The 17976-nt window shown below is 44.4% G+C and overlaps 1 protein-coding gene across 1 annotated transcript in view; it reads right to left on the reverse strand.

Annotated features, from left to right (window-relative positions):
- tgfbr3 (transforming growth factor, beta receptor III) overlaps nt 1-13939 on the reverse strand; it is a 73170-nt gene extending 59231 nt beyond the window's left edge. Inside the window, exons 1-2 of the mRNA XM_056414482.1 lie at nt 13717-13939; nt 10191-10370 (exon numbers count right to left, since the gene is read on the reverse strand). Coding sequence (XP_056270457.1) covers nt 10191-10251 — 61 coding nt within the window. The 5' untranslated portion in view covers nt 10252-10370; nt 13717-13939. The remainder of the gene's footprint in view (nt 1-10190; nt 10371-13716) is intronic.
- Between the last annotated feature and the right edge of the window lie 4037 nt (nt 13940-17976).

Below are 17976 nucleotides of genomic sequence, written 5' to 3' on the forward strand. Positions count from 1 at the left end.
TGTGTGTGTGTGTGTGTGTGTGTGTGTGTGTGTGTGTGTGTGTGTGTGTGTGTGTGTGTGTGTGTGTGTGTGTGTGTGTGTGTGTGTGTGTGTGTGTGTGTGTGTGTGTGTGTGTGTGTGTTTCTAGTTCCCAAAATTAGCATGCAGGCTAATCTTGTTTCTCCAGATTCATAAGAAAGTCAGAGCAGTGAAGATCACATCGCACATGTCAACGGACAATAACAATGTTTTTATTTCCTATTGTGAAAAAAAAAGGACAATAATGAAACTGAATGTCCAATAATGGAAAGATATATAATAAGGCCGATTTAATTACAATAGCACAAAGGGGCCTCTTTGTTTCTATATTTCTCGTCCCTATACCTGAGATATCCCAGTTTCCATATGAACTACAGGATTAAATGAATCCTCTGGTCTCTTCTATTTCACCGCGGGGCATGATTCCCATGAACCGCACAAGCCAGTTTAAGGAACGTAACATTCTGCCCGCTTTTGTTTTTCCTCAGGGGGCTTTGTACTAAAAAAATAATAATCGCTGGCTCTGCAGTGTTGACATTAGCGCAGCCCCACTCACCCCTGAATCTTGAGCCACTACGACAGGAAGTTTTCATCATAAGGGTAGTGTGGGTTGCCGATGAAAAGGATTTATCCCTTGAAGGCAAAAGAGGAGGAAGCTGCAACGGGATGAAGGGAGGAGGGAACGGGTGAGCCTGAAGTCCACTGGGGGAAGTTGTAAACTCAACCCTCAAAGTGTGAAATCTGAAGTCGCATATCCTGGAAAGCCAGTGTGGAACTCCATAACACCCAAAGCACACTCTGCTGGTCCATGATGCTGTCAGCTGGCATGCAAATGGAGAAAAAAAACGTCTGTTTAAATGGACTTTAATTAATCTCTATGGGAAATGTGGAGGCATGGATGTGCACGCAGAGCAAGTATATGAAGGGAAGATATGAATGCTCATTCCTGCGCTGGTATACATTGTTAGGTTGTAATAGTTTACTTTGATAACATCTGCAGAGGTCTTATGTTTTAAATTAATACATATAGAAAGATATTATAATAGAAAATATATGGGAGAATATTGATATTGTTATTAATGTATTATGAAGCATAGGGGTAATGTGTACTCTATGCAAATGTAAATGGCAAGAATTAATGTATATTGCATGAGAGTGACTGTATGTTCGTATTATAGATTATACCAATGTAGTACATTATTAATAAGGGGAATGTGGGGGGGTTATAATGATGCTATAGTTTTCCAAAAAACAAGACGAAGCATCTGCAGCCACGCCGGCGGCTCCGCGAGGCTGCAGCTGAATGCTGACGACAGGGGCGGAGCTAACATGCTCATGTTTAGCAGGCGTGTGTTTGTTGCCACATCTTAGCTTAGCATCGTAGCATACCAACATTTGCTAAGTAGCAATAAACACAAACTACAACTGAGGTTGTCAGGAATGGCTTTAGTTATGTGTTTTGTGTGTGTGTGGGGGGGGGGGTGTGTAAACTATTTGTTTTTAAATTTAAAAGTACTTGGTTTATTTGTAATTGATCTACAAAAAGGAAGTGCTGTTCTGTTTAATGAAGATGCAGTCGTTACATGCAACACCTTCCCGTTACTGACAGTGAGCCTGGTTATTATTCATCAGCCCTGACAGATGAAGTGTGCACATGTTGGTAAACCATCACCATTAGTTAAATAAAAATTTTTAAAAACTGGCCAATTACGAGCGGCACGAGAAGACACAGACAAGCCGAGGAGATGGAAGCGGGCACATTTCCCACTGCCTCTGAATGCAGACGTAAATCAGAGGGGGCTTTGAAGAGATGCATGACAAGGCTAATTCCCAGAGGAACACAGGAGCCACTGTGTAAAGTGAGACCGCCGAGCATGTGTGCATGCGACTAAAGACTTTACTGGCTGTTCCGTCGCCGCATGTCTTTGCTGATGGGCGCTGACATGTGCTGTCTGGACCGTTAATATCGGGGAGCAAGAAAAGCTGTCAGCACAAGTCACCAAACGAGAACTGGCTGTAGGCGTCTCTAAAAAAAAAAGCAGTAAATGGTTAAGTAGCCAAGCACCTATATGTTCAGTATCAGTGAACTACAGCTGTACAGTTTTGGAGTAGCAACGTTTCCAGTTGTTAAGCAAAGTCAAAACGTGAAGTATATTTCTTCATAAGTCATCGCGAGGGAGCACCGTCGGATGCAAAGTAGATTTTTGTCCATCTCATTTTGTTTGATAATGAACATGGGCTGTGCACCGGTGGCCTTGCAGTGAAACTGATAGCATGTGAATGTGAGTTGTGTGTTCCACCTGTGGCCAGAGGTGAGATAAAGAGAAATACTCTGCAAAAAAACTAAAAAGCGTACCGTCAGCCCAGTAAGCTCAAAACATCTCCGTGTTCAGAGCTGCTTGTCTGGGTTGCAGCTGCCGCGGCAGTGAGCCAATCACGGGGTTGCGCTCGTTAAAGGACGCTCGCGATGATTGGCGCATATAGAAAACCATAGAAATTGGATTTTTTTTTTTACTGGGCACAAAAAAATGAGTAAAAAGTATCCGAGCAGAAGTGCGGGGAGAAATAAAACGGGGAGATGAAGAGAAACGGCGGGCGTCTCATCATCATCAATCACAGATGCCCGCAAAAAGCATGTTGAAGGGGGGGGGTAAGGTGTGCCCTGGGGTCACTAGTGCTGTCCAACTTGTTCCCGGCCTCATTACCTTCGCATTGAAAATGCGGACGGTTATGTTTTGATCGCCGTGTATTTATTTATTTATTTGTATGCGTTTTAGTCGCATAACTAAAAAAGTATTAAACCGAATCGCATGAAATTTGGTGGGATGATTGGTTATTATCCGGGGACCATTTGATTAGATTTTGGGATCGATCGGGTCAAAGGTCAAGGTCATGAAAAGGTCAAAATCTTCTTTTTACCATAGCGCGGTCAATTTCTATCCAATTGGCATGCAACTAATGCCAAAATGTTCATAATTCAATGCCCAATCTTGTGATATGCGAAGGTATGCGCTCTACCGAGTGCCCGTTCTAGTTCCTTTTTGCGTTGGATGGTCTAAATCCTCAACGTGCAGTATTTAGCTCCTTAATAACTAAGGATGGGTTAAATGCAGAGAACTAATTTCCCCTTGGGGATAAATAAAAGTGTATATATTCTTATTATCCACCGCCGTCAGTGATGGAAAGTCAATATGTTGGACGGGCTCGCTGACAGCTTGAAGGCTGCTTGTCGAGTTCCTGGCTGTAAGTCAGAGAAGCCATGTTGTAGATCATGCACAACACTGAAGAATCCCAGTGCACTCACATTCGTAATGACTCGTGCACATTTCGCCCATGCCTCGATCGAGATCAGACAGATATCGTTTATGGATATCAAAAATAGCCCGATTTGACCTTTTCTGTTCTGGAATGTAACATCCAAGAGGGCATGTGGAGAGGATTGAGCTAGATCAATGAAAGCAAGCAGATTTAGTGCAGTGACTTGTTTAAAAAAAACACAAAAAAACAATAAAATAGCAGCTTTACAAAGAAAGGCCTTCCCGCGATCCTGTGATATCTTTTTACGAAAACATCATCGCTCGGACGCGATAGCGGGGGCTTTTGAGAAGAAGCAGCAGGTCGCCATCAGCGGAGAGCGAAGAGCCAAACAATGGTGGCCCTTTGTGCCAGTGTGTGAGCCGAGTGTGAAAGAGCCAGCGAGGTGAGAAAGGGCAACGGCGGACAGCGTTTTCACACAAGCTCGGAGGGAGGGAGCTACATTCCTCCGGGGTTCTTCATCTTCAGGAAAGGGGAGGGCGAAAAGAAAAAAAAGAGAGAAGAATGACCTGTCACATGCCGCGCAGCCGTCGTGTTTTAACACGCACAAGAGGACGCCGGGGAGGCCTCTTCGCTGGATGGCTCTCAAACGGAAAAGTGTGACGTGTAATAATAGGCTTGTTTGAACAGTCACTAAACAATGAAGACGCTACGAATAGAAGTTCAGTCAAAAAAAAGAAAAAAAATTTTGATCTAAAAAGGTGGCAGATGATAAACGCCATGTTGAGGGAATCTAACACACTAAATAGTCACTTCTATAAATATAAAACATTTTTATTGTGCAGATGCTTCAAATAATGACAGGGCTTTATACCAGCTCCCATAACAGCCTATTACAGAGCTGTTTAAAAGGGCATACCACTGTAGCTAATGGGTATTATTTCGACTACAAACAGACCACAACGACGATGTCTCAATTAGAAATGTGAAATAAAAAGATTTTACAAACAAGTGGAAAAAAGAGAGCATTTCCAATTGTGTGATTCAACCCAAATGTCTTTTTTTGGGGCAAAGTGACGGATTAATGCATAAACTTAACTGCAGTTCTTTTTTTTTGGGGACGGACACTCGTGTTTTTCCAAAAAGACCCGTCCAAATGTGGGACAACGTCTTTCAACGGCACTCGTCTGGTGGGAAAGGAGCGGGGAAGGTGAGGCCCCAGGAGGGGCTCGTCTGATGAGAGACACCACCTGGAAGCCTCCGGCTAGAATCCCGTATTAGGACTCCATTTTTGCAGATAAAGAGTTGTGTGTGCTGAGAACGCTGGCACCTCTGCAGCCTCATTAAGTTAAATAAAATAAGAAACGACACCTCTTCCAACACGATGCAATAGCATCATTTCTTCGTGTGGGTGGGGGGGGGGGGGGGGTAGTCCAATTACTCTAGGATTACTACTTTCTTTCCTCAGTGAAGTAACACTCTGCATGACTCTCTGACTCTAACTCTCCCCAGCTCCAGTGGCTTTTTTTTCTTTTTCGTTTTCTTCTTCTTTAGTTTTTTATTATTATAGCACTCTGAAACACAATGGAAAACACACGATCGCCACAGCTGTCTCCCATTACTGTCTCCGACCGAAATTATTTACACGCCTGCTTACTGGAACTAGGGAGAGAGAGAGAGAGAGAGAGAGAGGGAAAGAAGGGCGGGATTCGTTTTACTCCAGCACATTTGCGTCAGCGTCTCCTTAGCGGGAGGCGGACGAGATACGAAAGAGCTGGAGGGAGGAGAGAGGAGAGAGGAGAGAGGAGAGAGGAGTCTCTCCGTGAAGTGAAGACCTGTCCGCTCGCTCTTCCTCGAGCGGCGGTCACAGAGACAAGTAAATCACAGCGGACGTTCTCCCGATCCAATTCACACCCTGATTGTCAATTACACCGGGCGATACCAGGGTGACCTATATTCATTGGGCAAAATACACAAACGGAAAGGCCTCAAACACACACACACACACACACACACACACGTTGCTATGTAAACATCCCAACCGCTGAGGCTCCTTGCGTGAATCACGGGGCAACATCTGGTTGAGTGCGCTGGAAGCGACTCTCGTCGACTTGGCTCGCCGTGCGTGTGCAGAGTGTGTCGAGTTGGACGGGACGACCCACGCCCGCCTCTCTCTCTTTCTCTCTCTCTCTTCCTCCTCTTCCTCCTCCCTCTCCACCCCACCTCTCACATTACAGCGGTTGCACAATGCATTTTTAAGACGGCCCCCCTCGCCACCCCCCTCTTCTTGCTGGCCTTGTGAAAGCATTGCGCGTATAGAGACGACGCTTTTTACTCAACTGTACAAGGGAAGGGGCGGGGGGGAGGGGGGGGGGCATCACAGTGACTGACTGCCAAGGGTATACCAAAAAAATGCAAACGGAGAGAACGTTGTTTACGTTGCTGCAGGAGGTTGAAACGTATATATATATATGAGCACAATTCAATTCCCCTTCTCCAGTTATTGTCATATTAACCCGTTGTAAATGTGTGCGGTTCCACAAGGAGCAGACGACGACAGATTTGCACTAATAGCTCCATCATTCATCAACGACCCGACCTGAGAGGTCAACCACGACCTCACTACCACTTTCAACAACTCTGTGTTAGACTGCCGACATTACCGCGGCAACACGGGACAACATCAGGAGAATACGTCCTCTTCTTACTCAGAAGGCGGCACAGACTCTAGTCCAGGCTCTGGTCCAGGCTGTGATCCAGGCTCTGTTCCAGGCTCTGGTCCAGACTCTGTTCCAGGCTGTGGTCCAGGCTCTGGTCCAGGCTGTGATCCAGGCTGTGATCCAGGCTCTGGTCCAGGCTCTGTTCCAGGCTGTGGTCCAGGCTCTGGTCCAGGCTCTGGTCCAGGCCCTGGTCCAGGCTCTGTTCCAGACTGCGGTCAGGCCCTGTTTCAGGCTGCGGTCAGGCCCTGGTCCAGGCTCTGTTCCAGGCTCTGGTCCAGACTGTGGTCCAGGCTGTGGTCCAGGCTCTGTTCCAGGCTGTGGTCATTTCACGCCTAGACTACGGTCACTCCCTCCTGGCAGGTCTCCCTGCTAAGGCCATCCGACCTCTGCAGATCATCCAGAATGCAGCCGCTCGACTGGTCTTCAGCCTAAATTCACCCACACTCCTCCGCTCCTCCGTCCCTCCACTGGTTACCAGTGGCTGCCCGCATCCGCTTCAAAACATTCGTAAATGGGTACTGTGCTGCGAACAGATCGGGTCCCGACTACATCCAGCCCGTTCGCTCCGCTCGGCATCTACCGATCGACTTGTGACTCCGTCACTTCGAGCTAATCACTCGAAAAAATCCAGACTGTTTGCTGTCCTGGCTCCTCATTGGTGGAACCAGCTCCCAGCTGACGTCAGGAGTCTCTACATCTTCCACTGGAAAGTAAAAACACATCTTTTCCGGCTATACCTTGAATAAAAACAGATGAGCACTTCAGTGGCACTTGAATATCACTTACTTATGTTATTACTTATGTTATTACTTATGTAATTACTTATGTTATTACTTATAGTATTACTCATGGTATTACTTATAGTATTACTTATGGTATTACTTATGTTATTAATTATGTTATTACTTATGGTATTACTTATGTTATTAATTATGTTATTACTTTTGTTATTACTTATAGTATTACTCATGGTATTACTTATGGTATTACTTATGGTATTACTTATGATATTACTTTTTTTTGTAGTTTGGCTTTCTTGAAAAAATCATATTTTGTTGATTCTTGTTGTTCTGAGTTTGTACTCACGGTTCAATGCACTTGTAAGTCGCTAAATGACATGTAATGTAATCAAACCGATCCATAAGTAAAATCAAGGAAAAGGCTTGAGAGGAGGAGGAGGAGGAGGAGGAGGAGGAAGTGGTAACACTGGAGTGTTTTTCAGTGAGTCACCGGCCCGGCGTTGTGCCTACAGTACAACCAGCATCCTGCCGGTTAATGTCTCTGGCGAGTGCCTCAAATTGATATTTGGCAAATTGCTCCTGCCAGACTCTCTATTCCTCAGAAAAACCGAAACTCAGCCCAGGATTCAGAAAGTAAACGTTTTGGCAAGCCAGAGAGAGGCAACCACAAACCGGTGGTAAGAACATGGAGGAAAAAAGTTATAAACAGCGAAGAAAAAGAAGAGAAAAAAATAAGTGAGTGAAGGAGCAGAACGGAGCCTTGAAATATGGACGTCAAGGTGCTCTCGGCCTGACTTTCTAGGAGTTATGGGAGGCCCAGATCCTGGATAGCATTACGCAGAGAGAAGACTCGCTGCAGACTAATCCAAACATTACGTAAGAGCTCTCCTGACAATTTCAGAGGGGCAGATGTGACTGTTTACACAGATGCTGCGAGATGATAGGAATAGACAGAAAGAGAGAGCGAGAGGTGAAAGATAGGCCGAAGTGGTAGAAACTAAAAAAGTGGAATTCAATTTGACCTGATGAAGATGGAAGAATGATTTTAAAGTCTTTAAATATTTGTTCGAGAGCATCTGAAGATTCGTCTTTGAATCACAGAGTGAACTCGCTGTGGGGGGAGGGGGGGGGGGACTTGGATGTCTATCTGTAAATATCTGCCCCCACGACAATGCGTTGAGCCGTATGAGGTAGAATTTAGAGGGAAAAACGTTATGCGTGACTTCATTGTGTTGGGAGATCCTGGCATTGTGGGAGAAAACGACGTTTGCTGGGTACGCACTCCACGGCTATTGTTTCGAGGAGAAAAGTCAGCGGTGGGGTTCAAGCCTCCGGAGAATAGAAGCGAACATTGGGAATAATAAACCTATGGCGGCAATCAGACTGAGGGCCCACCAAGAAAACAAAACAAACGCAAGCACTTTTTTTTGGGAGCGCTGGCTGTGCGGCGTGCCTCCTCCTGTACCCGGGGGCGGGGGGGTAATTATTCCCGTTCCACCGCGGAAGAACGACACGGGGTGTTGCAGATTCAAGCCGGAGGGAGCTCAGTCTCTGCAAACAAGAAAATCTCGACTGGAATAAGAGGAACGTATACACACCAGATTCACAGTGTGGGATATTTATTGTTGCCAACTTGACAGATTTCTTATTCACTTTTTATTTTTTATTTTTTTTATCACACCGTGCGGTCGAGTGTCGGTTGAACATTTTGAAAAGCAGCTGCGGATGACATTTTAAAAGCCTGCGTGGATGAGGAACATATCCTCGATAATAGAGGTCAACTCCACCGATAACTTGAAACTCCAATCCTTTCTGACCACAACACAACTCCTCACTGGAAAGCAGGACATTTATTTCTGCGATAAGAAACTCAATGAAATAAAGAATGAATAATAACTGTGTCATTACTGCTGAGAAAAACAATTTTGAACGACCCATTTCAATTGGACTTTCCGCCATGTAATTTATACGCCATTTCTATATTTGCAGAGCCACGCAGAGCTGCCAAATCTGATTGGCCGATCCCACTGTTTTTATTACCACACCAAACAAGGCTATAATGTTAAAGCAATAATATGCAACGTATAAGCCTTGTTTCTCCGAACCGCACGAGCAGCAGGGCTCTCCGGCAATGTCTGTTGTCGGAGGGCTCGCCCTGAAAGTGAACACAGACATTGATGGTCCCCAGAGGATGCACCCTAATGACTTCATGACTTTCACCTCACGCCACCGGCGGGCTGACATTCAGGGGTCAGGATGTTAGTGCAAACATACATGGTCCTCAGATGATGTGCCCTAATCAAATAGTCCAGCGTGTTTTGGTTCAGACTGGAATGCACCCACAGCTATTGGATTACCGTGACGTTCTCTCATGAGATGCAGCCCCCCCCCCCCCTCAAAGGATTCATTGCGATAACCTTGGTGATTCTCCGCCTTTCGTCTGATCAAAAATGACATTTGACCGACACGTTAGGTCCAGCTGTACGTCCTTATTGTCTGTGCTATCTGTAAACGGTGCAGTGTGTGTATCGTTGAACCTCAATCAAACAGCAGCTTCAGAATGGTCGACAAAAATAGGCCCAATGTTGTTTCATTTTTGTTTTTATCCAATTGTGTCTGTTTTCTATCGGGAAAAGACTTCATCCTCAAAAAGTTTGAAACACTGTGTAATGGTATAAACCAATAAAAGAATGACAGATGTATATGAGGGGTTATTATTAGATTAAACTAATTCATTCATCATTTTGTTTCAGTGCAGTCAGTCGGTCCCTCGGCCAGTCACTGCCTCCCGTCGAGCAGCCAGAAACGTAAGATGAGCACACTTGAGAAGATGAAGTTGATGAAGTAAAGTAAGTGGTAGGGTGCTACGGATAAAAGGCTCTAAGCTCTCTGGGGAAACTGTTGCTCACATTCACCGATTGGGAGTATAATATTTCCAACCTCAAAGGGAGAGCTGCAGCATTTCTCACCAATTGAGATAAAGTTCCGACGGGGAAAGTCGTGACATCAGTGCCAGGGCCTTACGGTAACCGATACGACACACTGACACACACACTTCCTGCCTACGCCTTTGTTGCACTTTAACTTGGCTACTTTCCCTCTCTCTCGGTTTGCCAGTTTAACTGCTGTCAGGTTACAAAGGCACTTGGCAAGTCGCCGAGCCTCAATCCAACCAATCTGACAGATACGCGGAGGCCCGCTGAGTGTTTGTATACTCAGATTGAACTTGTCAGCGCTTTATTGAACGTAAATCCCCCCCTCGCTTGCGACTCTTGACAAGCACCGTCTCGAAAGGCACGCGAGAAGAAACAGTGGAAAGTCGCAGGGGTGTGGGCGAAGTTGTCGGTTGTCTGACAACACATCCCCGCGGGGGGCCCGGAGCACAGGGCTGTCTCGTATTCCTGATACCACAGTTGCAAATGTGACCAATGAGAATTGAAGTTATCCAATCACATACCTGCAGACGCCAGGCAGCAGGTTGCGAGGAGCAACCAGGGAACGGGGGATCTTCTCGCCATCCCGCAGCTTCCGGTACGAGGGTGGCGAGCGGATCGGGCAGCTTCTCCAGCAGTTCCTCCTCGCGACGGTTGGACCCCGGTCGAAGCGGTCGTCGGGAATTCGAGCTTCAAAGCCGCAGCTGCAAGAAGTGAAACAAGAGCAGAGAGGGAAAAGTCAACCGGGAGAAGCGGCGTAGGACTAGTCGGCGGGGCGCCGGGCTCGGCTTTACAAATTTCCCCTTTTGACAAATTTCCCCTTGGGGATTAATAAAGTATATATCTATCTATCTATCTATCTATCTTACAAGCCCTGTGGGTGTGATGGAATGAGACAAGAGAAGCAGAAGTTTGGAGCCAGGGTAGGGGTATATTGCGGGGGGGGGGGGTAATTAGGGTTGGAGGGGTCACGGACACCGCAAGCACCTCCCCTTGGGAGGAGCCGGCTCACTTTGGAACATGCCACAGGTTATGACAGCTCTTTAATTAAGCGGCTTAGTGCCGCCACGCCGATCAGCGTGACGTCTCCTCCAGCTTTAACTTTGCTAATGTAACCTCGAACCTCGGACGACCAGGACGCAGCAACGGCTCCGTGCACTTTTGTCCACGAAAAAGGACGTGCAGCGTTTCTCTTAAACGAGGCGCCAACTAAGTTTGTGCGACAAAGTGTCGTGTGACTTTATGAATTTTAAGTTGAACTCAAATGTTGCTCGTGTGAAATTTTTTTGTTGAAACCGACTGTCACTTCGATTCTAGTGGTCACGTAGAAAGTGAACCAACCATGGATTGCTTAAGAACGCCATTGAGTTGACCCCCCCTCCCATCTGTTGTTACTGCCCTCCTTGCATCACTCTGTATGGGGATTTTAATCGCGGGCTGAGGTGTGGAGCGCTGAGGTTACTACCAGTTGTGTTCCGGTAAGTTTGACATCACCACTTCAGATTTTTTTGGGTTTTTTTAAGTTGACCAAAAAGAAAAGAGGAAAGACATCAGATTTAAAGATAACATTGCCGCTGCATCCACAGAGGGATGCAGAGTAGAGAAGCCGATATTCAAAAAGAGCAGATTAAAGAAGGTGTACATTTGGACCCTGTTACATATAAAATAGTAAAAAAAGATTTAGTAATCTATGCCCATCAAGGATCAAAGGATAAATGAAAGATTAAACTGGGACAACTTTATGCTGGTGAAATCATTTTAAGCGATATGTTTTGGGCTCTGACTAATTCTAGTCACAGGCCGGTTGTAATATATATTCTTGACAAGAATTGCACCCGGAAGAAACAGATGTGCGTCCTCTCTCAACTCGTGGTGAACCGTAGCGGGGTGCATGGGAAGTGATGCACACAAGCCACTAAAAAAGGTGCAGCGCTCCGCAGTTTGCACGTGGACAAAGGGGCCTTTCACAGCGCGGAAGCTGCCGGGGCCAAGGGAGTCATTTTGGAAGATCATGACAAATATTACACTTTCTGCTCGTCGGGGGAGAGCCAGTGCCCTCTGTTTGATTTTACGCCTCTGGTTGACCTTCATCTCCTCTCTTGACTGAACGAAGGCAAACTGTGCAGTTGGTGTGAGGTAAAAAAAAAAAAAAAAAAAATCAAAGGCTAAGACTGAACGTGAGAGGTCCCTCGCTCTGTCGGGTGAAGACTGGGTCAGAATTTGACTGTTTAAGTCACGTTTTGGGGCAACAGAGCGTACCCCCCCCCAAAAAAGGTATTGTTGCAGCAACAGCTCAAATCACCTCACGTGACTTCTCTTTAACCCTGACCGTCTCAGCCGAGCAACTGGAAGATCTGGAAAGTACATCACAACATGCAAGACCTGGGGACTCGACCGCAGCAGCGTATATTATGGAAAACCGAGCTTCATACTTGTGGTCGCGTCGATGTTAGGGGCCCGGCTCGTGTCGGTGTCATCGCGTACGCCGTATGCTGCAGTTAAGTGTTGGCGGGTCCAGAGGGCACATACTGTGTTACCGTGATCACAAAGCCGTGAATGAGGAGAGCAGCAGCACAAAAGGCTGTGGCGGCAAATGTGTCTCCGTGTGTGTGTGTGTGTGTGTGTGTGTTACATGCTGCCTTTTGTTGTATCTGACATCTTCATCTGGACTTGCCTGTGGTCCGATGACGTGGTGAATGAACCTGAAACAAGCTCCTCAATCACAGGCTGAGAAAGGACAAACCTACCAAAACAGACACTCAGCACCCCCCCCTCTCCTCCTCCTCTCTCTCTCTGACTGACTTACTGGCGAGACTTTATCGTAGCCCCATTTCTAGCAGAACTTTTGAGACCCTGGATGGATTTCACACCTGGGCATGATGTGCACCTCTGCCAAGTGAGTCCCCACGCAGACAGATCTTTGGATACGTGTGAACTATAACACAAGCAACAGGTCCATTTTGCTGCGAGTCAGAATAATAATAATAGCAACACAATTTTATTTTCATAATTTCATACTCTGTGATTTTAAAGTATTAGAATTGATATTGATTTAAAGTACTGCAGATTGAAGAAATACACACATATATATCTACTTGTAACATATATTTGTATATATATATACATATATATGTGTATATATATATGTATAAATATATATATATAGATATATACCCAGAATATATAAATATACATATATATATATATATATATATATATATATATATATATATATATATTTGTTTTGTTTTTTTAACAACATTTGCTCACACCATCTTCTCAAATGTGAGGACCTGCTGCAAAGTAACATGAAAACATCCCCATGAGCTTTTTTTACATCGTTTTCATGACATCCCTGATTATCAAGGATCCATCAATAAACACATAAATCCTCCTACAGACATACCAATATATGAATCACTGCTGTTTGCAGCTCTATATTAGTCATGAATACAACCGATTGTTTCACATATGAGAACGTTGCATTAAAATGAGTCTTCCTAAATACCCCTGACTGTAAGTATGCATCAGTAACCTGCAGTGAATCATAACACTCTGCCTATGTCTCCACACTGTGCACTACATACATGCACAGCGGTAGTCACCACCAAGTCAAAATAAAGTCATGTCGACTTTCCCCTGAACATATCTCTGAATATATCTTTAAATATATGTGTGTCGGTCGCGTTTCATCACGCAGGACCGTATCTCTCTCTCTGTCTGTACGCGCTGGATACAAATACTCTGTTTGGCCGGGGCGTTGCGTGTTTATTTACCGTTTTCTCATTAAAAAAATAAAAGCTATATCAACGTGACTTAGCCAACAGCAGTAAACTTAGCTTCAAGATGCATTCAGGGGACAGATATCCAGCTTGGTTTATACGGGCTGCCGAGTTAACACAGCAGGTAATGATATAAACTATACATGTAGTTATATAAATGAGTTGTGTTACCATTCACATGCACCGTGCACAGTGGCGGTTTCTTTAATCGCACATATAATCCATAAACAATGTGACGTTCAGTGGAAACCCGTCTGTCGGAACGTACCTTGAAGAAGCTCCAGAAAGTGGAGCGAGGAAACTTGAAGTTGAAGTCGATGTCGCTCCGGTGGATGCGGATATAAAAGTCCTTCTCCTCTCGGCTCTCACGCTCCCTCAGTCCCGTTGGGTCAGGAAAACAGCTGCGGACAAAGCTGACGCGTTTTATAAATATATATATTTATATATGCGTGTGTGTAAAAGCAGCGGTCTGCATAAACGGCCACTCTCGCTCAAAGTTTTTAACACTTCACTGTTATCTATCTCCTTCTCTTCTTCTTCTTTGGACTAGGGGGCTTCATTTGGGGGGCGGGGCTTCGAGGGAGGAGGCTGAGGTCTCTGCGCGAGCTGGGCTGCTGCTGCTGCTGCTGCCGCTGGCGGAGCTTCGCAAAGCCGGGGTGCGCGGGCTCCTTGAGTCCCCTGCGAGGGTGGCGGCGGGTCCCATGATCCCCTTCTTCTGAATCGTCACGTTTCAACATGTTTTGTCCCGGAGGCATGGCATGGCCGCGTGCTGACACGACCTCACTGCTTTTACAGTGCAGACCAGATGTGCAACTCAATGCAAAACTTTCAACGAAAAAGAAAAATGTTATTGTGTGGGCTTGCTATGGGTCACTCTTATCACAAGAGAGCCCACGGAGTGATCTCTATCCGGATGGAGGTCCTTGATGCCAGATTATGGGAATGTCTGGCGAAGTCTTTTTTTTTTTAACGAATCATTGCACACTTCCATGAAGCACCGATTGTTGCTGACATAGCTTACTGGTGAAAAAGAAAAAGTCTATCTGCATGGAAATTACATAATTCTGGTTATCATTTGAGCGAAGAAATACCCCTTTGCATACTGCATTTATGAAGAATAAAGTGTTATTACTCGAATTGAGTATTCATACTTTGCGTCCTCATGTGATCGGATACTATTTTGTACATTTTGCTTTTTCACATCGATTCTGTTTATAAAATGTGAATGCATTGCCACAGATTAAAGCAGCGCTGGTTTCCAAATGGGATGCCTTCAGGGACCAATATATGTTTTGTCATATGTGTATTTCTGATCATGTTTGACCACATCAAAAACAAACATTTACTCAACATTGAGACATCAAAATCACCACATTTAAAAACATGTACAGTCCCTTATGAACACTGCTGCTTAGTAAAGGCTTTGTTTTAAGCAGCCATTAGTGTATAAAGTTGTTCAAATGAGTGCCACAGAGCAGGTTCAGCAATAAGATTAAGTAAAGAACACTCCTGAAAAATAAGAAAACACTAAACAGTGTATATATGTATATTTCTTTATATACTTTGCAGTGCAATTATCAATAGTATTACTCTATAGTAGTATGTTTTGTGCACTTCAAAATGTGCAGTTAGGATAAAGGGAATACTGTAAGTGACCTTTAACCTTTTTGACGATTAGCCCATGAGAAACAACACTGGCCAGACTTTATTTGCGTCATCGGTGTAATCATCTGCCTTGAGCGTTGCTGTTTGAAGTCCTTGTCCGATGCTGTTGTCTCATACCTTCAGTTAAGTGACTTTAGCCCAAACCTCAGAGGCAGAACTACAGTAGGGAACTTGACACAAAGCAGTCACCGCCAGACAGAGCCATCGTTAATGTTATCAGCAAAGCCTGGGCTTTTTCTAACATGACAATTAAAAATGTTGGCTGTTTAAAATAACTTTATTCACACGCACACACAAACACACTCACACCATATGCTCTATAACACTCGGCCTTACCATTTGCCATCAAAGGAGTGAGAACAGAGCCGACATGTGCATGCTTTGGGTTTCCCAAGAGCAACATCTGTCTGGGCAGCATTGGAGATGCTCGGATTAAATATGTCGGTTAATACCTTTTTTGACATAATATATTGCCAATGATCTGCAGCTTCTGGAATAGCATTCATCAAGAATAATGAATTTCTGCTATGTAGTTTAAAGTGCTCAAATTGTGAGTAGAGCACAGGTAACCACAAGTTATGTTTCCATATGGCATTGTTATGGAGGTCATGTGGTTATTTTACTGTTTAAGTTCTGTATGGGTTATGGGTTGGCTGCAGAGAGAGGTTACATCACACACAGCAATACCCTTACAATACACTCATTTAAACTTCCATAATTAGTGAATTCAACCTCCATATAAATGCTTTCACATTTACTTTTGTACATCATTGCTTTTGGTACTTTATGTGCAGATGTAATTTATAATGTGAGATGGACTGCGGAGGTAGAAACCATTAATGCAGATAGCTTTCATTACTGTTTGACTTATGTGTCATACCACTACTATATTGCCAATCAAATATTATGCTACTTGGCCTCTATCCTGTCTTCTTTTTTCTGTTTCATTGTGTGTTTTTTCTTCTTTTATTTCTCAAACACTAAGAAGGATGAGACCACCATTTTGAAAATGGAGTTTTTATTTATTTTAAATACAAGAAGTGCATACAAGAACGGATATGATTACGCATGTAAACACAACAAAACATCAATTGCATATATCGTGGCTCCGCATGTTATATTTGGGGTGACTGGGGTAAATATTCTAATATTAGGATCACAGGATGTAAAAAAAAAAAGAAGAGTTTTTTTGTCACGTGCTTTCAACTTTCACCACCCCGCCACCCGGAATCACAGGCGCTAAACTGTGTGCGGAGTGATTCCTGCTGTGTGATATCTCTCCATGAACAAACACGGCGTGTGATACCCGAAGACTTCCAGCGAAGAGAACACGCCGCGCGTGAGACATGGGTAGGCTGCCTACAACATAAATGTCAGCTCAGTGATTCGCCGCTAACAAGATGGCACCTGTGACAAGAGGGATGGAAACTTTTGTTGTTGATGTTGTTGTGGAAAAACACACACACGCGCGCGCGCACACACACACGCGCGCTGCATGCCGCTTCTGAGAGCTGACAAGAAAAAGCGCTCAAAGGGATCACATTATTCTCCATCTCATACATATGCATGTCTCCGGTAGTGTTCCACTTTGTTTATTTGCACTGTGTTAGTGTTGTGAACACAGCTGAGGGGAAAGGGAATAGAGAGCAGCGTAACGGGGCATCAAGCACGCACTCAATGCGCCGCGTGTCCCCGAGCTCGTATTGACCCAGTTGATTGCACCGGCTGTCAAGACAACGAGCTCAGTGCGCATGCGTGCCGCCAATTATAGAACAGGTATCTGCATACCTGTTTTTTCAAATACGAAGAGCCATTTGGAAATGTTTAATATTGTTTAATGCATATGAATATATATTTAAGGGCCCTGTGTCTTTAAAAAAAAAGTATATTTTAAAGCAGCAACATAAATACTGAAAAAAGTATATTTAGTATATATAAAAAAGTATATTTAGGATATAAAAAAAAGAATAAGTGTTTTGTTTTATTTATATCTTTTATTAATGCTCTAATGTGCACCCGCTGCTGTGATCCTGAAATGTCCCCACTGTGGGACTAATAAAGGAATGTCGAATCAAATCTAATCTAATATATATATAATCCATGGAGAAATAGATGTTGCACTGCACTTTTACTGCTTCTTATTGCACTTCTGGTTAGATGCTAAAACTGCATAGTGTTGTCTTCGTACTTGCAATGAGAATAAAGTTTAATCGAATCGGAATCCAACCAGCTGACGGGGTATAGTTTTTTTTTATATACATTCAAGCACGCAAACATGTTCCATTAGAAAGCCCAACATATTGGAACCTGGAAATAATGATGTCTCCTTTAAAGAAATAGTGTTCTCCCCACGACCAGGACACTGCCGTGACATAATATGAGAGCAACACCCAAAGAAGGGCCGCCATAACACGATAAACGTCCACATCTGAGTGAGAAGCATATGGCTCTTCCAAACTTTCTGTTCATCAGCAATAAACTCAACACATTCTGTAAAAAAGGCGAGGGGTGCGAGCCAATCAGAGGCGTGCAACTGCCAATGGCTATGAGAGAAGCAACTTGGCGTGCAGGCGAGGGGACACTTCAACACACACTTCCTGCTCGCGTGAGTTTGGTTGAGCTGTGCGCCAAGGGGTCATAGAAAAACACATGACGTCAGAGTTTGGATGGATTGTGTCACAGCCAATAAAGACAGAATATAGACGTATAAGGGTTCATGTTCTAACAATATGTTTCATCTTACTGGCATGGTGTACATGGCTATTAGAGTGCATGTCGTGAATGAGTATACATATAGCAGATCAATTCACCACCACATTAACCACGATGCATTCAACCGCCGACTCTATTGACAGCCTTATAG

Source organism: Pseudoliparis swirei, chromosome 5 (genome assembly GCF_029220125.1).
Source record: "Pseudoliparis swirei isolate HS2019 ecotype Mariana Trench chromosome 5, NWPU_hadal_v1, whole genome shotgun sequence".
NCBI lineage: Eukaryota > Metazoa > Chordata > Actinopteri > Perciformes > Liparidae > Pseudoliparis > Pseudoliparis swirei.